Genomic DNA, 25,289 nt, shown 5'->3' with positions numbered 1-25,289 from the left:
GATAGCTTGCCGTGGACGGGAACTGAACCTGCTACCTTTGAATAATGCGTTTGAGGCTCTACCACTGAGCTACCTTGGCGGCTATCCTCCCAGCTACTTTATTATTAGGTATACAAGTGAATTTAAACACGGGAGTGTCAGTCAGCGCCATCTGTAACCATGGCGGCGAGTGTGGCACACTCTTTATGTGCCTGTGTGGCGTCACGTGGGACGTGAACTTATTACTACGAGCTGGTAGATGACCAGCTACCAGTCCCTCGTATACAACCTAATGGCACCAAGTCTGCCAGTACGAGACCCTCGCTAACGAATAAGGGAAAGAAGTGTATACGTAAGGGCTCGTTTTTTTCCTATTTTCGACCAAATCTGCGACCTTCGAAAGTCGCAGGTTCGGTTCCTGCTCACGGCAAATTATCTTTTCACCCACTTTTCTTTCTTCACATTTACATTACAATTGGTTTAATAACTGCCCCTACACATTCCTTGGCATTGTTGTATATATATCTACAAGTACACGCATTTAAGTCACACGTCACCGCCCCATTAACAATATCCATGCAATGCCCAGCTACTATTTTTAGGCGGTGCATTTCTCCTCCGACTACATTGTACTTGAACTAGTTTTAATTGTTTAAAGAAGGGAAATTCACAGTGCGCATTTCACAGCGACACACTATATTCAGCTTCGCCAACTGTAAACATTCGGCACAAGGCTACTCATAATTTTGTTTTTTCTCCTTTTTAATTGCTAAATCAACAGTTTAAATCAACAGATTTAATTGCTCCTTTTGTCACAATTAAAACTGTTGATTTGGGCAACCATGGTGTACATAAACAGTTGCTCAAAAATGCTGCATGCAGGACAAATAGTCTTAACTTGCAATAAACGTGTCGACATATTTTGCTCCCCCAGGAGTTTTTATTCAGGTTCAGGGCTCAAACGTTTGATGCACTTCACACACAACGCTACAGAATTCAATTTTAAAGACTGCCGACCTGGTACAAAAAGGACAAAGATGAACATATACATAAGCTGTGACACATCTTGCAATGACGTGCTGATAGGAATGGAAAACCACTGATACAATGCTTTGTCCTAAATAAATATTGCTGCAAAAAGTGCTGCACGTGTGACGACAAAACATACTGCTTCATTATAGTGAAATGATTCAATAGACAGTTCTAACCTACCCACACAATTCCAACATGCAGCCAAATTTGAATGCTTGTTTACCCTGGCAATAAGAAACCCTCTGCCTCGGTGACAGAAGCCTGCAACTGTGGTTCATGGAGCACATTCTAACCACTTTAAATATATTTAACAAGCATTAGAAATCTACGTCTAGAGCTAGAACAAGTTCATACTGGCAAGTCTGGTACCATTGAATTACAGACCAACACAGTGGTGCACTTGAACAAGTAGTCGGCAAACAGAGAAATTGTAGGTTAGCTTAATCAGCCCTCTCTAGTAATGAAGAGGGTTGCTCTGAATAGTATGTGCCGAGTAAAACATGGTTTCATCTGACAAAAAACTTCAGACACTGTTTACAGTGCATCTTTCTTAGTTACAGCGTAATGTAATTTGCAAACATCACAATGAGGCACAGAGAACGCACGGTCACACGATCACTAAAAATGCACGTGTGCAGAATGAGGATTAAGGCACAGTCGTCACAAAGCGTCTTACAGGAATCAAACTTTAGATGAATACATACAATTGCTAGCACATAAATGCTCGATGGTACAAAGGTTGCCACGAGAAACTCCCATTTAAGACATATTTATGCAGTTAGTGCGCAAGTTCAGTGTTCCTTCAAAATATATTTGTCGATTAGTCTCGCAACCTACTAGCTTTGTGGTTATCTTCTGCATGCTATTCTGAGCTAAACTGTAAAGTTTTGAAATGCTGCGACATGACGCTGTATTCGGGTTTCAGGCGAATCCTCAATGAGCCAATCAGATCCACAAAATGGAACTTGAAACAATATGGAACAATACGACAGTGCCTCACACTGGCATGCGAAGCGATATCCCTTCTTGGGCTAACCCGCATTACCAGAGGGACCATTTGGCTGTACATAATTTTAGTGGGTCATACAGCCGATGACAGGACAAGAGAATCGAGCAGAAGGAATCCTGAGATTATACACAAGAATAGCACCCCGTGTTGGCAGAGCGAGTGCCCTAAAAAAGCATATCTGCCCAGTTTGATAACCAAGCCACGACATGTCTTTTCTTCTACTCAAAAGCTTTCCGAAACCTGCCTTGACATGGATTCAAGTCTTCCTTTAGAAGAAGTTCAGCAATCAGTCTATACCTCAGTGGATGTCTTGTCCACGTGAAGGACAAACAAAATATGCCACACCATGAGGGTCCAGTGCTTTCTGTACACAGAGGCGTGTTCTCATTGTGCAGTCAATCCATGTCCGTATTCACAAAGCTGTTTTGCACATTACACAGAGTGATGTCATATCGACACTGTAGCTTGGCATCATGGGCGCGTTTATATTAGTACTCAGATTTTCAACCTGCAGACACACGGTTACTGTGTACTAGTACACTGCAGTGCAGTTTAGAGCACAGTGCGATCCATTGTACAGACACGTGGGCAACTGCATGTTTCATGGCAAAAGAACCAGATTCTCTTCTGTCTCTCTCCACACTCTTCCTGTGCCTGTGCCCTCACCGTCCCTAGTTCTTTACCCACACCAGAAGAACGTATCTCCAAGCCACACACAGCTTCACTTTAGGAAGCTGTATGCTCAAGCAGCTCGTAAAAGCAGGTTACAGCTATCAAGAATGTTGGGCCTGGCTAAGTGACTAGCCAATGAGAAATCACTTTTGGGAGGGGGAAAATGTGGCGGAGAAGGGATTCGTTTGTACGCTGTTTCTCCATATCGTGCATTAGTCACACGAGCTTACCATTCAACAAAGACTATGTGTAAGATCAGTGGATTCCTCGCAACAGCTATCCCAGCAGATTTCATCCCATGAAACGCACTAATCATCAACAAACTGTCTTGCAGAAAAGCTAGTTCTTACCTTTTAAAGAGGTCCTGTCTGTTGGTTGTTGGCATTGAAATCTGATTTGTTCAGGTTTGGTTTTTGGTGATATACTTAATGGTGTATTCTCTCAAATTGGCTTAACTGCACATACAAATTCGTACTTGCAAACAAAAAGCTACAAACAACATGCGAAACAATGCTGTCCATACAAGACCTAAAAATTAATGTCAGACCAGCTCTCGCAAATGAATATTAACCTATGTGCACAAGGTTAGCGAAACAATATAATACAATTCTGGTTGTAAAACTTAACACCAGTTCTTCCAGTTTTGTATACTTCCTGGAGCTGTTCCATATGCAAATTCATATACATTGATAGCACAAACTGTTTATTCAACTACAAATGTTTACACCTTACAAAAAAGTTTGTACTTTAATACTGTACATAAAGGCTTTATATTGTTACGGAAAGAAGAGATGCCGTATCGACGAGGCTGTGGATTAGATGTCTTTGAAACCAGCGGTAATGGCATGACCAGTTCACCAGCGATCAAGCGGAGACTACCCTTCGTCTTCCTCATCAGGCACACATGCGCGTCGCCCCCTAGAATCTCAATATGCATGCATGTAGCAATATTTTATCCTGAAATTTAGAAGCCAGTGCAATAACGTGCAGGAAAGGTTCTGAAAGGCTTTGACTTCGTGTAAGGAGCAGTTTCACTAAATAACTTTGAGGTCTGGAAGCATGCCAGTATGTAACAAACATTTCTAATGTGAGCTTTATATTAGCTTATTTTCTCACAAGTAACCCTTCCCTGCATATAATCCACAGTCCTAACTTTAACTCTACCATATGGAAAAAAAAACATGCATATAAACCTTGCAATAATTTGCACCCCCACATTTTGGGCTCATTTGTATGTATTTTTTCTTCTTTTTTGCGTATAATATATGCGGGATAGTACAATAACACTTGGGATCGGCAAGTGAATAGTAAAACAAAGCATATTGTCATGTCCTTTCGCCTAACTTAAATATTCTCACTCTAATAAAGAGCATACGAGTTTACTGAAAGCACAGCTGAAGCAGATCTGAACAGAACGCTTTGTTTCTCATGGCTTTCAAACCGAGCACTATTAGCACCATGAAGCTTTTAGATGAGTCAAAGAGTACCAACTTCGAGTGTTACCTGTGTACAAATCGGACCAGGCTAAGAGCATGAAATTTATTTTATTATTCACAAGTACCAAACTCTAGAAAATCTGCATTCATGCTGAGAAAATCAGGTCAGCTGTGTCCTTTCAAACAACAGAGGATTTTTAACCTTAAAATTTAGAGCTAAGTGCAGAAAATAAGTTAGAAATAATTTTTCGTTCTTTTGTTAATAATACAGCCTTAGTACTTTGAAACCTGTCGTCTATTCTTGAATCGTACAAACAATGTTGCAATGTGTGGCGCTTCTATGGATAATAAATGTTTTGATAGCCTAGGCTACAGAGCCTCCAACTGCATGCATAATTTAAAATTTCCACTTTTGGCAATGATTTCATTGGCATTACAGAAAAATTCACTCTCAAAATAAGTTAGCGACACTGCTTTAGAATAACTGAGCATGCAGCACACGAGTGTGTAAAAAATTATAAAACCTACACAAGTTTTCACACTCCTAAAGCAAGCAGACATGTTTCTTGAATTAATGAAATGCCAATGCAACATAATACAAAATAATTGTCATGACACTTACACAGGTTTCAGAACGTGCTTTGAACACTGAAAACTCGCAGATTGAGTTGACTAGAAATAAAAGGTTACAGTATCAGGACCAATCAGAATAACTAAAGTGCCATTCACAAAGGTCACTCATTGCACGCATAATCAGGTGACACTTTAATGAACGTCCTAAAGGAGCCACAGAGATAATTTAAATGCACAGTGCTGATCATAATTAGGTTTCTCCTGTCAAAATGGAGCTATGCATGCAAGGAAAAAATAAACTCCCTTTAGGCGGGGTTTTGAACTGATTCTATAAAAAAAAATTGAAATTATTATTAGTTATATAGTGACAGTATGCCCCATCAAATATTGCAAAGCTAACATACACTGATGTACAAATTTCAGTTGTATCTTTATCTGCACAAATCCCAAACGGGTTTCCAGTGCCTTATAACCTACAACACTGGCAGGTGTACTAAAGAGCTAGAGATCCAGACATAGTTCACCCATCCACACTACTGTTGTTGTTCTATAATATGAAAGACGTTAGAAATCATGAAAAGACACTGGGAATTCCACGAGTGCCGTGCATTCATATACTTGAGAAGGTGTCAACTCCAGAGTCACACGTGTGCACAATCACAATGGACTGAGTGATCTAGAGAAACAGAAGTACTGAATTTCGATGATATAAGTGTGGCAAGCAAGCAAGATAGATTTCAGACAACTGTGCAGACAATAAAAAACAAAAACAAGTTTTTTTACCAAATAACAACATAAATACATATTTTACAGTGTAGCCACATGTGCCAATGCAAAGCCATATTCTTGCTACTGTGAAGACTAAAGAGTTGGTGTATAGATTCCAGCAGGGAGCCACAGCTGTGCATCTCTTCACACAAACTGCTCTCATGTAATCATTCTGCCAAATGCTCTCACATGAACCTCCATACCTCAGCACAAAAGCAAGCTTATGAAACACACTACTTGTGACGTGCTTGCTTCAGCAATGATGAGAGCGCCAACACTTTTCTGCCTACCAACTTTTGCCAGAAAATTATCGTGCCTTGTCGTACACCGTATTCTACATAAGCAGAATGGTCATCAATGCTGTGTGCAAAACTATAACTATGCCAGTTCACTGCGTTCATGTTAGGGACACGCATAGAAGCCTGTTTTGCAAAAGCATGGGTGGCTTTATTCCCCTTCAACGAAGAGTGCAAGATGGCCAGCTTTTGTGGAACTTTTCTTCTTCCGAGAGACATACAATAACCTTATTGTGCTTATATACAGTGAAACTACGCCACGGAAGAGTTATCGTATATACAATAAACTCTCATTAAAAGGAACCTGAAGGGACTGGGAAAATGTGTTCTGTTTAACAAGAGTTCTGTTTACAGAGAGATGAACATGGGTGCAGAATATAAGCACAAAACCAAGCATTGCGGAGGCGATAGTTTCATATAAGCAGTAGTTCCGTTTAACAGATTTTTGTTTACTGAAAGTCTACTGTATTCCTACAGGGCGAAGACTTGTGGAAAGGTCTGCCTATTCGCACACGATACCAGCCAACATTTTTTAGGGGATGCCACACGTCACTTTCGCAGGAGGCAAGCGCATTCTAACATGAACAATCATGGCCAACTAGACATCGCCACTGCATGTTCTACCGGCCTTTATAGAAAAAAGATCAAGGACCGCTCTGTTGAAAACCCATGCATATGACCTACACTTTGATTTTTTTCTTAGTGAAGAGAAATATATCCCACTGCATGAGCTGACATTGCATAGTGCGGGGTCCCTCATTATGCACAGCGTATAGTAGCTCTTAAAAAACTTGCCTTTAGTGCCAGCCCTTACTGTGTCAAACATATCAGAAAGTAAGGATGTTTTTATGCAATATGAGTTCTAAGGAAAGACAAAGGAAAGGAAAGACTAATTTCTGAAGCATCTTGTCAAGCTGTCGTCACTGAAGTGACGCAACGAAGAGTAATGACTTGCTGGTCGTGCTATGATGAGCTGTGTTCATTGGTCTTCAAATCGTGTGAATACATTAGACGAATAGAAAGCAGAAGCCCAACTGGGGCACCCTATATTCTACTTTACCCACACTAAGTGCTAACAGTTGATGGCGAGCCGAGCCAGCGAGGCTAAAAAAAACAAAGAACACAAAAAATTTGAGTACACATCTGGAAGTAGCCTTATTTTTAAGCATTACTTGTTCCTGTACAAGAAAAAGTACTGTTTTTTATGCAATTATGTGAAAAACCGTACGAAGAGCAACAGTTAGCGACCAATCAAGTTAGTGAAATGTATATTTTGTTACTTCTGTACATAACTTCGATGTAGTTAAGTGTATTTAGACTGAGATCAAAGAATACAAAGCAGCACAAAGGTATGTCTTTTTCGCATTGCAAAATCAGAGCCACGAGAGATTCCGTTTTAAGGTGCAGAATTAATTTGGGTAAATACGTAATATGTTATACTTTAGAACAGCACAAAAAACCTTAGGGGCAGGTCGTTTGTGGTAACACTACTCTTTCTGTGATGCTGTTTGCCTTTTTTTAATGATGAATTTGTTGCCACATTCTGCTTAGTAGTATCTCATTGTTCGACAATGTCATTTGTCAATATTACACGGCTCCGTTAGTTTGTTTTTCTTATTGTTTGCAATACTGTGATATATGCTCCCCTTTATGCATGCCTACACTCGAGTGACATCAAGGAAACAATAATGAAAAAGCAAAGATTAAATCGCACAGTCTGCATTGCACACCCACCAACACTAAACACTGCCATGCTTGGGTTTCAAAGCTTCAATGTTGGTGACGGTGTCAGTCATGCAATGTTTGACAAAGTTTGACAAAGCACAATAAGACAAAAAGAGTGATTTTAAGTACAGAATATGTATGTAAATGACACAATAGTTTTACTACAGTTGATTAAATTTTTGTCATCATTAAAAAAAAAAGGGGTAAGTGGGCTAAAGGCTTCACTTCAACTTCACCACTTATGACAAAATGCACAAAAACTGAGCAAATTATGCCTTTTCAAGAAAGTTTGTGATACAAGACTGTTTTCCGCAAATATGTAGTTAAAAATTCTCAACGATCAGTCAAACCTGGTCAAGGCTTGACTGGTCAAAACCTGATTAAAACCTGGTAAAAAAAAAAACCCGACGATGATGACAGAATGAAGCATCGTCTCTTTTTCTTCGCATGCTGTCACTTCCATCCTCTAGCAGTTGTGCAGTCTAAGTGCCAGCTGTTGCACAAACACCAACTTAGATGGCACTAAAGTGCCAACACTTGCAGTATTCGATGAGGCTTTTTGTGAATGATGACTGGCAGTGAGCGATTTCAAGCGGCTATGACTACGCATTACGATGAACCCTTTTCGATTTACAAGTACCGCAGCATGGCAGCAGTGAAACCAATTCAACCAGTGAAACCCTGAAGATCTCCGTTAAGTACCATATTGTGAACTGCATTGCTGGTCAATCAAGGCTCACATTCACAGGACGGGGTGTGTGCTTAGGCAACCACCAACAATATTGCTGTGCAATAAAGGCACACTGAACACATCCATACACGTAACATGACAATGTACCAGACGGTTCACCCAGGAATGGTAGGAAGTAACTTTCGACAAACATTCACGCAGGTGCTAAACATTGTTGCTGTGGCTCGGTGTTGACATTCACTTTGCGTTGCTGTACTTGCAGATACGTTCAGCAAGCAAGAACGTAACTCTCTGCCACACTCGGTCTTGGTTCAACACAGATGCTGCTGCTTTGGACATTTCAGTGCCACAACAGTGGCTAAGTTAAGCGACTGGGCTCGCAATGGCCACGTGCAGAGAACGGCGATGGTCATCGGCGTGCTGACTGGACATCAGTGGTCATCATCGTCATCGTCCGACTTGTTTGAGAGCTGACTTCGCTCTGCCTGCCGTAAGCTTTGGTCTGGTAGAAAGCCATGCCTGGTTGCAAGACAGAGAGTTGCAGGTCGAAATGCTATTTTGTACTAAGACATCAATAACGCATAGTCAACCATCATTTCAACAAAGTTACTTGTGAAGAGAAAATAATGTCATTACAATATCCAGTCAAACCCCTTTTATAAGAGCCACTATATAAACAGGCACCAGTGTGCTTACAATAAAATTGTACTGATAAGAAAATGGATACGAGGTACCCTACTTAATATAAGAGACAAGAATTGCTGCCTGGAGCATGAGTCTTATAAAGGGATTTAACTATACAATATTCACTTCATGATAGACATGTGCATGTTACACTGCAACATTAGTCAAAGCATCTTTGTTTACTTTGTTACATTTAATAACTAGTGATAGCTGTGTTTAATATATATCGAATATTGTTTGACTGCACATGCTCAAAGAACAGAGATTAATTTGTAAACTTCTTAGTAGGTACAATATATCAGGATACCAGGAGCATAAACACAAATGACACAGGTGGTAGCACTGCCTGGAGACACAAAGCTATACCAGATAAACACAGCCATAGTTGCAGTAATAAAGTGCATGCTACTTTGCTGCTGCTGCTGCTGCAAACTTTTTTGGACTGTCATTTTGGGCTCTTTGTAAACAGCATTTCTCGATATTGAAACTTCCCACGTCAGCTACGTCACCCATCAAGAAACAAGCTCAGTACATTTCGAGGCCTCAATTCATTGGCTATGTATGCTGTGTTGCTCCAGCATGCCTCGCCATTGATATGATGCTTCAAGAGAGAATCGCAAGGCCACAACTGTTGACAATCACGCTACTTAATGACACATTTGTACTCATTCTGTGTTCACGGGTCAACGATCACTTCGAATATTGTCACGACTAAAAGCCAGCAGGATGACAGAGGACGACGAAGTGACAAGCACGAGCAGTAACCACCGTTAGTCCAAGGAAGACGACGCAGGGCCGTCTGTTTGTTTTTATCTTTCAATGCAGGCCGTGCGCTCCCTTGTCACACTGTGGCCCTGTGTCCTGTTCTTTCCGCGTTGCGACAATATTCGCAATGTTCATAGACTGTGGTCAAGGGGAATTCAGCAGAATTCCAAGCGGAATTCAGAACCAAGCGGAATTCAGCAGTGTCCTCTCATGAATGATTAGTAGGCAGACGCTCTCAATGCTACCTTGTTCGGCGGTGCTAGCCCCAGAGTTAACGCATTAGTAAGAAACAAACACAAACCACTTTGCACGTTTCATGCATCAGTAAATTACCAAACCGTCCGCGACATGATAAATCTGATTCGCTCTTGCGGGAGGCAAAGTTGTCGTGAAAATACGTGGCAACTCGCGCTTTCGATTATAACCCCAGAATACACATATCAGCTTCGCGAGATTTTCTGCAGCCACTTTAGTTAGTTAAATGTTAGAGTCTGACCATTTCAGTTAAAACTTGCCTTGTTTTACGTGCGTATAGCATTCGTCAGTGCTTTTGTAGTGCATGAATCCCATAACATTTACTTTATGCAGAAAGTAGCGCAGGCTCGCGATTTGCGCTTCCAAACCTTGGCCTACCCCGGACTGCTTGTTTTTGACGCTCGCTGATAGATGGCAGCACACTGCAAGCGATTCCTTTTTTTGCCAGGTATCAAGAGTGAAATGACCTCTGTGCCCTAGATAAACGGGGTGAGTGACGCCGTGTGGGTGTTATGCGTGGTGAATGACACATTGTTGGCGCTGTCGAAGTCATTTGGGGAGAAAATTCTTCAGATTACTTTCAGCAGTGATGTTCAAGGAAACCGTCTTGACGTCGTAGATTTTGCACTGCACGTAGATGGTTGTCAACGCGCTGAGAGTGACAGCGACGATGAACGATCAGCTGCTAGCTCACCAGCAGAAAGTTGCACTTCACGTCCCGCCGTGCATTAATATTTTTTTCACGCTCGTAAGTCACTTTGTGTTTTCTGTATAATATCTTTAAGCGAGCTCAAAATAAAAGCATACTTTTTCTTGAGCATTGAATGTATCCCAATTACAGTGGATATTGCAAAGCCCTGCATGCCACCAACACACTCTAGGTCGACCAGCGAAGCGAAATGGTTATATCAATGAAATACACAGTTACGACTACAGTCCACGCTAACTTCTCGTGCACTTCACTGGTGCTGTCCGAACAAAGTTTTTGTGCGAGAAATTTTTGCGATTTTGACATTGCGAAAAGTGTACACATGTATTCATTTCGATATCCTTGTTTCGATTACGCTGATGAAACTTGCAACACCCTAGTGCAGGGAATTGCGCACTGTTAGAGTGTGATAATGGCTGTGACACGAAGTTCTACTTAACGATAAGTTAAATTCTTGTGTTCCGGTGCATAAGCAGCTACATGATGCTTGCAGCGCATGTAACGAGGACGTAATATGTTAGCGAACCATCGCTACGTTAAACATTCGTTTCTGTGCAGCCGCGAGGATGCGCTGTTCGCTAGTGGCCTACTACTGTGCTAAATCCGCCAGACAGGCTCAGCACAAATGATCTCGGGAGTGGCGTTCAGTTTATACGTGAATTATGGTTCGTGCAGTTTTTTGTAGCATGCACAGGATTACGCAAAGCATTGTTGATACACGGACGATCAGCTGATACCACCACTCTTCGCACTGCGGCAAGAAATGAGATAGCGAGTACTCAGCAGTTCCTATAGTTTGGGAAAGTACTTTGGTTCGATATAAATGAATTTGACGATCAAGAGTTCATCCGGTGAAAGCAGCACGGGGAGTACGATCGCACGTCCTATCTTTTCCTTTGCGAGTTAATAGGTTGATCATCCTTCCGCAGCCATCTTGGATTGCACGGCGCACCACTTATAGGCCATGGGCATTGCGAATAATTATGCTTCAGTTTTGGCAGTTGCAAGCAGAAGCTCAAACGTCAGACAATGATAGTGCACCGCACTCATGGCAAGCATTGCAAACATCAGACCGGCTGTCTTAAGCGCTCACTTGAGGGAGCCAAGATTTGAGCTCTACTTGTCAGCATTTCGGACCTCATCACAAAGTCCATCGTGGAACAACTCTTTGTACTCGTGATTCAGCACTTTGAAACACAGGGCTAAGCAGACCACGATTAAGGAGGGAGGCTACCTTCGAAGGGCAACTTTTTTGTTTGTTGAGATATCTTAATGAAATTTTTAGGGTACACTAATAGCAAAGCCATTTGAATTACCACAAAGTTTCATGCAGTTATGTTCACTGGTTCCCAAGTTACAGCCATTTATCAGGGTAGTCCACATGGGTCCCTTAGTCAGGGTCTGGAGAATTTGAAAAATGTGCTAGCACTGTGAAATTCACTATGATGATGCCTGGATAGGTGCTTTAGGGCAAGACAGAGCCCTTTTTTTAAATTTCCTTGCCAAAAAATGTTAGCAGAGCACTGAATTTAGTGTTCACAATTTGGCTCTCATCAATGAAGTTTTAGTTAATTATTACAAATTACAGACACAATAAATTGAAAAAGCGGGCTTGTCTTGCCCTGGGCAATTTATTAAGGTGCATAATAAAAAAAACCTGATAGAAATCAGACCAGCAGTTCCAGAGAGATCCCCTGACTAAGCAGCCTCACTGGCCAAAAAAGTCATTCTGAGAAAATTGACTTCGAAAGTTTGAAACATTTATTATGGTCTAAAATGACCCTTCAGAGTAGCTAGATGTGTCCTTAGGCTCTCTTTTTCTTTGCCGCTTTTCCTGCTTCTCATTCATCCGTTTCTGAGCCTTTCTCAGATGCAGAGAGTCTTTCTCCGCAGCTCGTTGAATGGTTAGGTGGCCAGGTGTGAGTCTCACTGATGACGACAACTCTTGGGTGGCCCTGTAGCAGCCGGCATTATACCGCAAAACTGCGTCATGCAGTGCTGTCTCGACAGCAATCAATGATGCATGTTGCTCCTTGGGCATCAAGGACCATAGGACAGAATGGAATGACTCCGATGCATTTTGCGTCTTTGCTCCCAGGCAGCGTTGCAGTAGAGAAGCCTGCGAAAGGCGCTGGTAGACTGGCAGCAGCGCTTCTGCAACGTAGCCCGGAAGATTGTATTTGTGCTTTGGAGGTGGCACGCCATTCCCCTTGCAGGCATTATGACGGCACCACGAGTCTGCACCTTCCGGGCACAAGTCATGGTGAGGATTCTCGTCAGTTGAGGTGACGTGATAATACGACGCCATCACTGCACGCTGCATTGCAGCCACATTGTTTGAATTGTTCCGCAGTGCCCAGCCATAATAGTCTGTGAGTTTATCAATAAGGGCTTTTGTCAATCTGCCCTTCCCTCCCAGAGCCTGTTCGCTTTTCTGCACAGGATTACGTAGGGCTGTGCCCATCCTCTTCCGGACATGGTTCAAGCATTCTTCTTTCACAATAGGGACTAGCCCATAAACATTGTCTTGTTGAAGGGCAGAGAATGTGGCGCTGTCCCCATCAGATACAATGGTTGTATACCGGAGGTTATGCTTGGACAGTGAACGTGAGAACAGAGTTACAGCTGCTTCAACCTCCATCCTCCCAGACTTGGCATCAGTGGTTTTTTGGCACACATGGTGCTTCAACCAGCTTGCATAGCCCACGTCTTCAGGCTTCGGTCCTACCTGGCAGCCGAGACACTGATTCGATAAAACTACAGCATCCAAGATGAGGCCTGTGTGATACTCGATGATTGCACCAACTCCAATGTGAGATGTATGTCCGCGCTTATGCCACGTGCCATCATAGTTCACTGTAATGTCCTTGCAGAAAGATGGGTCCATCTCCTTGTACATCTTTTTCACAGCAGAAGCCGATTCTTCATAGAATTTATCCAGGGTCTGTTGCTGTGGTTCTCTGAATTGCTTCAGGTGCCTCTGGAAAGTTCTGTGGTGCAGGCCACGGTGGGAAACATTCATAGTTGCCCAAAAGTCGTTGAGGGCTGTCTGTCCCTTCCCTATTTGTTTCATGGCCGTAATAGCCCTTATATTCACGTCGAAGGCCCTTGACTCGTTCTGACGAGCAGAGCTCCACGAACTTGAAACTATTCCACAATGTGGACATACCAGCTAAAACTTCGTGGCAAGTCCAAGCTGGGTGCCTCCTTGAACTTTCATCCCGGTCGCGAGGCAGCGCGGGCACGGGGTCTTGGACAGCATGTCGCTAAGGGCATCCCCTTGCACGAGGAAATATCTCTCGCCTTCGGTCGTAGCGGCGGTGGCAGCTTTGGGTTCAGGCATCATCGCTTGAAACTTCCTCTCGGTCGCTGGCATAGCGCCAAGTTTTCGTTGCACAGCAGCACGTTCTCTCTCCGCCGTCGCCAACTCCTCGCACGTCCGAAAACGTGTTTGAATGTGCACAGTCGATGACGCGGTCTCACTGTTCGGGGCCGAAATCAATGCGGTTGGCGAGCGCGACACACCAGGCGCACTTGAGCATGAAACACCAGCCTCACTCGTCACGACGGATCCTTGTGCCGATGGTGTAGAAGTCTCGTCGCTAGAAGCGTCGACGCAATCGTCTTGAAAAGATGAAGCGGAAGCATCGGTGCAACTGTCGCCGCGCGTGGGCGTGCAGGTGAGCTTCGCCATGCGTACGAGCTTCAGCTGACGCTTTCTTGAACCGAACGCGTGCCGAGTCTTGAACTTCGAAATGCCCATCGTGACCGTCAGCGCAACAATCCGCGTCCCGTGAACACGGCGGAAGATCGTCTCGTGAGGACGGTAGTGATCGTCTCGTAAAGACGGTAGAAGATCGTCTCGTGAAGACGGTAGAAGATCGTCTCGTGAAGACGGTGAAAGATAGAGGAGCACGTGTGACGACCGATCGGAATGATGGCAAACGGGGCACACAGAGAACGCCGGCATTGCAAGCGCCGGTGCAGACGACGAGCCGGCGCATGCCGGAGAAGCAGCTACGTCAGCGCGCGCAACAGCCAATAGGAGCCGCGCGCTCCCCCATTCCCTCGAGAGGCGCGCGCTTTGTCCAATCGCGGCTTCGCATCCAGGCAGCGGGACATTCGAAAGCTTCCGCGAGCCCCCCAATCGTGAGCGACTCCCGCCTCGGAGCACCACCGTCATTGCCGCGGGTGGCGAAAAAAAAAAGCGCAAGAATTCACGAGCAAAACAACATCAAGATAGCGGCGATCGGCCGAGCGGTTGGGAAATGGCGAGCGCGCGAAGTTGGGGTATTTTTGGCGCTCGCTCGCCGCTTGCCGGCTGCCGCGGCATGTTATAAAATTTATTTGACGTACTTTCGCGATGAATTAGACATTGATATTTACAGTAGAGGCAGTTTATGAGTCATACTGCCCGAGTATGTGGTTTTAAAAAAATCGACTTTTTCGCGATTTTTCGGTTTTCAAAGGGCGCGTCCCCCCTTAAGCTTATTGCTAAAGGCCGTGGCTAGGTCTAATTCAGCTCACAACGCCAATGCGAACTTTGCTGGCAAAAACATCGCGCTAGCAGACTTGTGAAACCGATAAAGGCGCAGTGTGTTTTGTTGCGTGCAACAAATGACATTGTCCGCTGGGTCCTCAGAACTATGAGTGGGCACACTTTACACATCGGCAGTGGACTCCCATGCCAAGCTTGTGACGCAACAACTGCTCAGAGCACCATAGAAAGGCTAGAGGTTTTGCACGTAGGTGCCCCAAAACGCAAACCTAAGCAAGCTGGACAGAGATCTATCAACGTTATATTTATTTTTCGTTATTATAAATTTATATGTTTATTTTTCTAGATGTTTGAATATTTTGAATAGTAAAATTCCGATGCAAATAGAATCGAATAGCAAACACTATTTCGAATATTCCCACACCGCTAGTCAAAGCACCTCCCTTTTAGGATGCACACAAACTTTATTAGTAATAACTTACTTTTAATGCAGCATAAAAAGAGCAGCAAACATGGAAAAATGGTAACCCTCAGCCTTCACCTATATATTGTTGGGAAATTAAAACCTTTAGAGTTGTTGCAAACAATGGCCATCTTAAAGGCTGAGAATGGTCCTGCCACCCTCAAAAGATATTGAAAATGTTTGCTCAAGAGCTGAAGCAGTGAGGATCAGCCTCCCTGTTCTATAAAAAAAACCCCACGAAGTAATGAAAACAGCTGCTTACTCAACGAGGAATGACTCCACATCCACGGCAAAGAAGTCGTCACCAAACTCGTCAGTGAGGCGTACAAAGTTGCCAATTAGGTTACCATTCTTGTACACCAACAATGCCGGCACTCCTTTGCGTTCCTGTGGGGATACAGTATCAGTGTTAAGACTTAAATAATGAGATACATATTTGATAGAACCAATGTAACAGGAAAGAGAATACTGCAATGCTTGTAAGTCTGTAGTTGAGCAAGTAAGACAGAACTTTGAACAAGGGGGCTGCCAAAATAACGTATTTTACTTCGTATGTAATACATCCAAGAGTGAATACATAAAAAATATCTGAAATTTTAGACGCTGAAACTTTTTGGCATTGGATTCTTCAGACTTTCCACTCAGATTCCAGGTGTGAAACCGCATTACTCAGGCACCACTTCTGCCACATTGATCTTCTTGCAGGTTCAAACCAGTGCTTTCATGAGCCCATCCATTTGTGGCTGAAGCATATTCCGAAAGTCAATTTTGCTGTAATGCCAAGGTAATGGGCTTATAGACAATCAAAAAAGGCCCCAAGGCCACTGTCACTGCACAAATGTGGCGATGCCCTTACAGGCAACGAAAATGCAGAGGGGCGTGATGGCAGCAGGTACAAAATACGCCATTCCGACCACGATAAGCATTTTCAGTCAACTGCAAAGCAGTGCATATGGCCCAGTGCAGTTGTAAGCACGCTGCATGCATTTAGAGGGCAACAACCCGAAAGCTTTCCTATGCAAGACCACTGAGGGTGCCACAAAGATGCATTGCTTGAAGGAATAGAAGCAACTCAGCATTGCCGTAGCCCTGTGCGGCCAGGAACACAGCAAGTGCCCCAACAGTAAAGCCATAAGCTCAGTAGGCGCCGTGCTACATACGACTACCTAGGAACCATGAGGCAGTATACGCTGCACTTTGATGAAGTCGCACAGGTTTTCATCATTAACATAGCACATGCATTGTGGAAAGCCTCCCGAGTTGTCAGCTCTACCACTACAGCCTTTGCGCTCTGCATCGTCATTTCAAAATACTTTCTGATAGAGCACTTATATAAGGGAGCCGTATTTTTTTCTGCAATTAGCCACTAGCAGCAGTGCTCGTCAGAATATGCAAACTTTTGACGGGCCATTACCACACAATTATGCAGGGTCTTAGGCAGGCTCCTTAGGTGATCCAGAAACTTATGTTGACTATAGTGGATAGAGCTACTCCACGCAGCGATGCATATCCCCAAAGGCAAGAGCAGTGCTTACAAAATGTCGACTCATGCCAGCCGCAGAAGCCTCAACGGTACAGAACTTGACCTGTGGGTACTCTTCTGCCAGGCACTGCAGGCAGCCATTCATGGCCTCACAGCCGGGCATACCCTGCAAAGGAGGGAAACAACACATTTGACAATTTCCTGTCTGGAAAAGAAAGAACTAGAACTTCTTAAGTGGTCCAATAAATATTCTCTTGCGCCAGTAGCCGAACATGCATCATTCTGAAGAGTATGGTGCTAATAAAAAGAAAGAACTTTTTTTCTCCCAGTAATTGTAGTAATAAACATGATGATTACACCATGAACTAAGTTATGCACAGTTTGTAGCAGACTTGCAAGATATATAGAAAAACATAAATTACTTTTCAGATATGAAAGATAAATGTTGCTCATAATATACACTTTCGAATGATATTGCTACCTGCCAGTGCATGGAGTTGAAGAAGACAAAGCAGATAGACTGGCGCGAGCTAATCTGTGTGGCTGGCGCTGCTCGCCTAACCGGCTGTAAATACATAGGTGACTACCCCTCAGAGTCGGTCTCCTTTTTGTAACATATTTGGTGAAGTTGTGCGATCCCTGTCCTCGCCACGGAACTCCGAAGCGGACGCTCCGTCGCGGTTTACAACATGACCACTCAAGACTCGGCTACATCCTCTCTGGTCGCCCGCCCTTCTGCCCGGCCTCTCAACCCAGCGCCCGCAACAACTCTCGCGACGCTTCCCGCGCTCAATGACCCCGGCGTGTTCTCGGGCAGCGAGGGTTCCTACGTCGACCAGCGGCTACGCCTCTACGAACGCGTCAGCGCCACTTACAGGTGGGATCCCACTCTTATGCTCGCAAACGTCATCGTTTATCTCGAAGGAACCCCTCGTGTTTAGTTTGACAACCACGGGCATGACATAAAAAGCTGGGACAGCTTCAAGGAAAAGATCCGTGAGCTTTTTGGCAACATCTCTGGTCGTCGTGAAGCTGCGAAAAAAGAGTTGTCGACTCACGCACAATCTTCCACGGAGCCCTACATCAGCTACATTAAGGCTGTTCTCTCACTATGCCGCCAAGCTGACGAAAACATGTCCGAACCTGAAAAAGTTGCGCATATCCTAAAGGGTATTGCCGAGGATGCGTTCAACTTGTTGGTATTCAACAATGTGTCATCTGTTGATGCGATCATTCAAGAATGCCGCCGGTTCCAACAAGCTAAAAGCAGACGCATCTCCCATCAGTTCCAGCGCCTCCCGAACACCACTGTGACGTCCTCATGTCTCGACACATATCATCCACCAGACACCTGTGACAACTTGACGCGAATCGTCAGGCGGGAACTTGAAGCGGCTGCTCCAGCTAACGTGGACCAACGTCCCCTGACCCCTCTCCTCCAATTACGTTGCCTCTCATTAGACAGTCGTCCGGCAGGAAATCGCCAGCTTGGGAATTTACTCTATCTCACCGCCTCCCCGCACCGACTACCAGCCCCAATACACGCCTGCACGTCCCTTCGCGACCGGCTCTCCCTCAACGTTCCGTAATCCGTCCGCATGGCCAACACACGATGACAAGCCGATCTGCTTCTCGTGTCACAGAATCGGGCACATTTCTCGCCATTGCAGAAATCGCTGGGGTCCTCCTGCACAACCGTCCTCTCGTCCCTTCCATGCACGTCCTGCCTATAGCCATGAGACCAGCCGCGACCATTTTGCCCAGGAACCTGCTTCTGAACACCGCTACTCCCGCTCTCTATCCCCCCAACGTCGCCAGTCTCGTTCTCCACAGCCCCGCCGACCATCTTCCCCCTCCTTGCCCCAAGGTTCCCCGACGGAAAACTAAGTGTTGCAGCCCCCGGAGGTGGCGCTGCATCGCTCGAACTGACCAAAAATCCTCTTTTGACGATACCGACAAAACGGAACCTCATAGACGTAGAAGTAGACGGCGTGCATGTCGCTGCTCTTGTCGACACCGGCGCTCAACTTTCCGTGATGACGAGTGATTTTCGCCGCAAGCTCAAGAAGCTTCTCACACCTGCGACCACTCAGTTCGTCCGTGTTGCGGATGGTGGAATAGCATCTATCGTTGGAATGTGCTCCGCTCGTGTGAGCGGTGCGGATCGACACACAGTTGTTCTCTTCACCGTCCTTGATAAATTCCCCCACGACGTTATCTTAGGCCTCGACTTCCCATCCGCGCATTCTGCCCTCATAAACTGTTTGACCAGTACGCTCCATATACACTTGCCCGCAACAGAACCTCTTGCACAACGGCCGAGTGGCCTCTGCACAATGGGACACCCACGCCTCCCTCCACAGACACTGACCTACATAGAGTTTGTCTCAATACCACCAGTTCCCGACAGTGACTATGTTCTGACTCCTATCACTGATGTCTGCATAAACCGTGGCATTACATTACCGCACATGATTCTGTCTGTCGCAGGAAATTCTAGGTGCCTCTTAGTTGTCAACTTTAGCTTGACACCTCAAGTTCTGCCACAAAAGATCTCTTTGGCATTGCTTTGCACCTTAGAAGACAATGCGGTAGATGTTTTCGTGATGGCCCCTCCTTCTGACCCCCACGCTCAACATCAATCTGCCACTTGCTTTGACAGCACTACTACGATGATGATCGCTTCCAACTTAATGCCGCAGCAGACTGATGAGCTTCACCGAGTTCTGCTGTTCTACATCGACGTTTTTGACATCAGCGGCCGTCCGTTGGGGAAAGCTACCAGTATTAGCCACCGCATAAACACTGGTAATGAGCATCCTATTCATAGGCGTCCATATCGGGTGTCGGCGGCCGAGCGTCACATTATCCAACGTGAGGTCGACAAAATGCTTGCCAAGGACATCATTGAGCTGTTTTGCAGTCCTTGGGCTTCTCCTGTAGTGCTAGTCTGCAAGAAAGACGGTGCATGGCGTTTCTGCGTGGATTATCGACACCTAAACAAAATTACCAAAAAAGACGTGTACCCTCTGCCAGGAATAGATGATGCGCTTGATTGCCTCTATGGGTTTCACTATTTTCCTCCATAGACCTTCGTTTCGGCTACTGGCAGATAGAGGTAGATAAAATTAACCGTGAAAAGACGGCATTCATCACCCCCGTTGGCCTATATCAGTTCAAGGTCATGCCCTTCGGCCTTTGTAACGCTCCAGCCACCTTCAAACGAATGATGGACTCCCTGCTCAGAGGATTCAAATGGTCCACCTGTTTGTACTACTTGGACGACGTCATCGTCTTTTCACCAACATTTGAAACTCATATAGAGCGCCTCTCAGCCTTCCTGGAAATTTTTTGTCGCGCTGGCCTGCAGCTCAACTTGTCCAAATGTCACTTTGGACGCCATCAAATCACAGTGCTTGGCCATTTAGCAGACGCCAACAGTGTACAACCAGACCCGGCAAAAATCAGCGCCGTCAAAAACTTTCCTGTACCACGATCTGCGAAGGATGTACGCAGCTTTATCGGACCATGCTCCTACTTCCGACGCTTCGTGAAAAATTTTTCGCACATAATGAGGCCGCTTACCCAGCTCCTCAAGAAAGAAGTCCCGTTTTCATGGGGCTCCTCATCGCTCTTCTCACTACTTCTCCGATTCTGGCACACTTCAACCCTGCTGCCCCTACGGAAATCCGTACAGGTGCTTGTGGACATGCCATTGGTGCAGTGCTGGCTCAAAAACAACATGGCCATGATTGCGTTATTGCATATGCCAGCCGCCTCCTATCCGCCCCTGAACGTAACTATTCGATCACAGAGCATGAGTGCTTGGCTCTTGTATGGGCGGTGGCGAAATTTCGCCCTTATCTATACGGACGTCCATTTTCGGTAGTTACCGACCACCACGCACTCTGCTGGCTCAACTCTCTGAAAGATCCATCAGGCCGCCTTGGTCGCTGGACTTTGCGCCTGCAAGAGTTTTCCTATTCGGCGATCAACAAATTTGGCCGCCTACACCATGATACCGATTGCCTCTCCCGGTACCCTGTCGACGATCCTGAAGACACTGACGAGCCCACGGAGAACTGTATCTTGTCAGTGTCCGACTTCCTTAATATTGGGAAAGCACAGAAGCGTGATCCAGAGCTGCGTGACATCATGACCCGTATGGAATCCTCCCCAAATCATGCTTCCGTCCGCTACTTTGTCATTCAAAAGGGTGTGCTATACCGTCGCAATTTCCGACCAGATGGGCCCGACATTTTCATTTTTGTGTCTAAGCATCTGCGCCACTGTATTCTCACCGAACTTCACGACGCTCCCACGGCTGGACACCTTGGCGTATGCCGCACGTACGAGCGTGTCTGGCGCCGTTTTTTTCTGGCCAGGCCTTGCTCGCTCGGTACGCCGATACGTCGCGTGTGACCTATTCCAACGTCGTAAAACACCGTCGCTGCTACCTGCTGGCCATCTTCAACCAATTGACATACCCGCGGAACCATTTTACCGTGTTGGGTTAGACCTGCTTGGTCCTTTTCCCACACCAACATTGGGAAACAAATGGATTGCCGTTATTACAGACTACGCTACACGCTACGCTATTACGCGAGCTCTACCGACCAGCTGTGCAACCGACGTCGCTAACTTCTTGTTAAGGGACGTTATATTGATTCACGGTGCTCCAAGACAGCTCCTCAGACCGTGGCCGTACATTTCTATCTCAAGTCATCGCCGACATTCTGCATTCTTGTTCCACGCAACACACACTGACAACCGCTTACCACTCTCAAACAAACTGCCTCACGGAATTATTTAACCGCACTTTAACAAATATGCTCGCTATGTACGTGTCGCACGACCACAGAGACCAGGACCTTGCCTTACCCTACGCAACTTTCGCGTATAATTCATCCCATCACGACACAGCGGGCTTTTCGCCGTTCTACTTATTGTACGGAAGAGAGCCGACTTTACCACTGGACACAGTCATCTCAGCTCACACCTCGTCCACCATCGAGTATACCCACGACGCGATTGTGCGAGCCGATCATGCCCGTCAGCTCGCTCGCGCTCGGCTGATGGCGTCGCAAACCAACCAATGCCTGGTTTTAATCCTGACTACGACACCAAACTTACTGAGCTCACTGACTTGTTTTCCTGGTGTTAGTGACCACTGCTGCCTGCAACTCACTTTAAATATTGACATTTCACCCCGAACTAAGGTTACGAAGACCATAAGAAACTACAAAAAAGGGGACTATGCCGCAATAAATACGGAACTTGAACAGTTTATTGATAGCTATATGCCTGGTTTTTTTGACCGATCAGTCGAGCAGAATTGGTGTCGTTTTAGGGACAAAATTTCTTTATTGATCGACAGGCATGTGCCGCTTCAAGTTATATAAAAAAAGCAGCGATCGCCATGGTTCACAGTAAACCTGAAAAGGCTTCTTAATAGAAAAAAACGCCTCTTCCGCTCTGCTACGCTCGACAGCAGTGTTTTTCGTTGGAAGGCTTATCGCGAAGCTCTTTCCGCGTATCGCTTTTCCATGAAGAATGCCAGGCGTGACTATTTCAACACTACACTTCCCTCGTTATTGTCTACTAACCCGTCGAAATTTTGGAAAACTGTCAACCCAATAAAACGAACCGTCATATCACTTATTGATTCCAATGGCCACGCGATGCGCAACGAAGAATGCTGTTCTGTTCTTAACAACGTCTTTTCGCAATGTTTTTCAGATTCATGTGCAGTTTCAGTGCCGCAGGTATATCACAGCGGGTTTTTTCCAATGGACTATATAACTATTGAATTTGAAGGAATTATTAACTTAATCCGGCGACTTAAGCTGTCTTCTGCCTGTGGCACTGATGAGATAAACACGAAATTTCTGAAGAACACTGAAATATACTGTTCCATTGTATTGTCGCACATTTTTAAGCAGTCTCTCCAGTGTGCCACTTTGCCAACTGACTGGAAGGTGGGGAAGGTTATTCCCGTCTTTAAATCCGGAAACCAACACTCTCCCCTGAACTACCGACCAATTTCTTTAACAAGTATTCCATGTAAGATGCTTGAGCACATAATCTACTCTAATCTCACGGCATTTCTTGAAACTAACGTATTCTTTAGCAAGTTCCAACACGGATTTCGTAAGCATCATTCGTGCGAAACTCAGCTTCTATGTTTTACACATGACGTCATCTCAGCACTAGATAACAAAATACTAGTAGATTGCATTTTTTTAGATTTCGCGAAAGCCTTTGATAAAGTGTCACATTAATTACTACTACTTAAGCTTAGCATACTGAATATCGACCCTAACACTCTGAAATGGATTGAATGCTTTCTTATTAACCGCACTCAGTATGTTACCGCTAATAATTGTTCCTCAAATCCCTGTGCAGTTAGATCTGGCGTACCGCAAGGTTCCGTTTTAGGTCCTTTACTCTTTTTAGTCTACATCAATGATCTAGCAAGTAACATTAAGTCATCCATAAAACTGTTTGCTGACGACTGCGTTTTGTACCGCAGAATAACTAACGAAGACGACAACGTTCTTCTTCAAGGTGATCTTAATCGCATCTCTGACTGGTGCAATACGTGGCTAATGAACCTTAACGTTACTAAGTGTAAAAGCATGACAATCACACGTTTTTCTATCACTCCAAAGCTTTTCAACTACACATTAAATGGAACTAGATTAGAGCAGGTTAGTAGTTACAAATACCTTGGAGTTCACATAACAAATGATCTATCGTGGCATTCTCACATTACCTACGTTATCAACAACGCTAACCGGTCTCTTGGTTACCTCCGCAGAAACCTTTGCCAAGCACCAACACACCTTAAATTGCAGCTTTACCAAACAATAGTCCGACCAAAACTCGAGTACGCGTCTGCCATATGGGACCCAGCTCAATCAACATTAATTGAAGCTTTAGAAGCTGTCCAAAACCGATCAGCCCGCTTCATTCATAACAACTATGCTCGTACTGCCAGTGTGACCTTAATGAAATCTACTCTTGAACTCCCAGATCTGGTCACGAGAAGATCAATTTTCCGTCTGTCGCTCTTTCATCAAATTTTCTTTCATAATCAAGTACTTAAGAGAGGAATTAATCTCAGGACCTGCATACATCTCATCCCGTGTTGACCATCAGAATAAAGTAGCCATTCCTTTCAGCCACACCAACCACTTTTTGCAGTCTTTTCTTCCGAAGACAAGCAGAGACTGGAACCGCCTTCCCCCCTCCATTGCTGCCACTAAGGATCAAGGGCTGTTCAAATCCGCAGTGTCGAAACACATTATGGCGTAACTGCACACTGTTTTTTCGTTTTTCTTGTCTTAACTATTATTTGTTGTATTTCCTTCACTGTTGTGATTATTATTATTTTTTTTGCCGCATTCATATTGTACCCACCCCCTCTGTAACACCCTCTGGGTCTTGAGGGTATACTAATAAATAAATAAATAATAAATGCCGTCGGTACGATGCGGAACATAGAGACGTACATATCGCTCCCGGTACCCTCGTTTTACTCTGGTCCCCTCATCGTTGGCTGGGCCTATCAGAAAACTTCTGTCTCATTACACAGGACCCTACCGTATATTGCGTCAAGTAACACCTGTCACCTATGAGATCAGCCCCATCTATCCATCATCATCTACTACGCGGTCCAGTGATATTGTACACGTCTCGCGGATCAAGCCCTACAAGAATGCGTCAGATAACGACCTTTAAAGCACCGGGACGGTGCCTCCGCCGCCCGGGGTCATGCTCCGTGCCAGTGCATGAAGTTGAAGAAGACAAAGCAGATAGACTGGTGCGAGCTAATCTGTGTGGCTGGCGCTGCTTGCCTAACCGGCTGTAAATACATCGGTGACTACCCCTTTGAGTCGGTCTCCTTCTCGTAACAATATATATATATGATTCAAAAAAGAAATTCTGTGGGTCCGGTGCAAATATAATTAAGAATAAAGGAGCACACTTACGAAAATTTGATAATTGTTTACTCTACGTTTCGGCCGTGGCACGGCCTTCGTCATGATGGCCTTCGTCAGGATGTATGTGTATATATATATATATATATATATATATATATATATATATATATATATATATATATATATATATATATATATATATATATATATATATACTCATCCCCTGATGAAGGGAGGACCCCTTCCGAAACTGTTGGGAAATAAATACATTTATCCTTGTTGACAACGCTCCCATTGTGCCATAT

General features: G+C 44.7%; 1 protein-coding gene across 1 annotated transcript in view; it reads right to left on the bottom strand.

Moving 5' to 3' along the window:
• Positions 1-899: 899 nt before the first annotated feature.
• Positions 900-25,289, bottom strand: part of LOC119170835 (phosducin-like protein) — a 49,195-nt gene continuing 24,805 nt past the window's right edge. Inside the window, exons 5-7 of the mRNA XM_037422100.2 lie at positions 17,091-17,204; positions 15,818-15,942; positions 900-8,700 (exon numbers count right to left, since the gene is read on the bottom strand). Of these exons, the coding sequence (XP_037277997.2) occupies positions 8,613-8,700; positions 15,818-15,942; positions 17,091-17,204 (327 nt within the window). The 3' untranslated portion in view covers positions 900-8,612. The remainder of the gene's footprint in view (positions 8,701-15,817; positions 15,943-17,090; positions 17,205-25,289) is intronic.

This window comes from Rhipicephalus microplus, chromosome 2, assembly GCF_043290135.1.
Source record: "Rhipicephalus microplus isolate Deutch F79 chromosome 2, USDA_Rmic, whole genome shotgun sequence".
In the NCBI taxonomy this organism is placed as follows: Eukaryota; Metazoa; Arthropoda; class Arachnida; order Ixodida; family Ixodidae; genus Rhipicephalus; species Rhipicephalus microplus.
The sequence above is the reverse complement of the archived record's forward strand: the minus strand, read 5'-3'. Positions and strand labels throughout refer to the sequence as shown.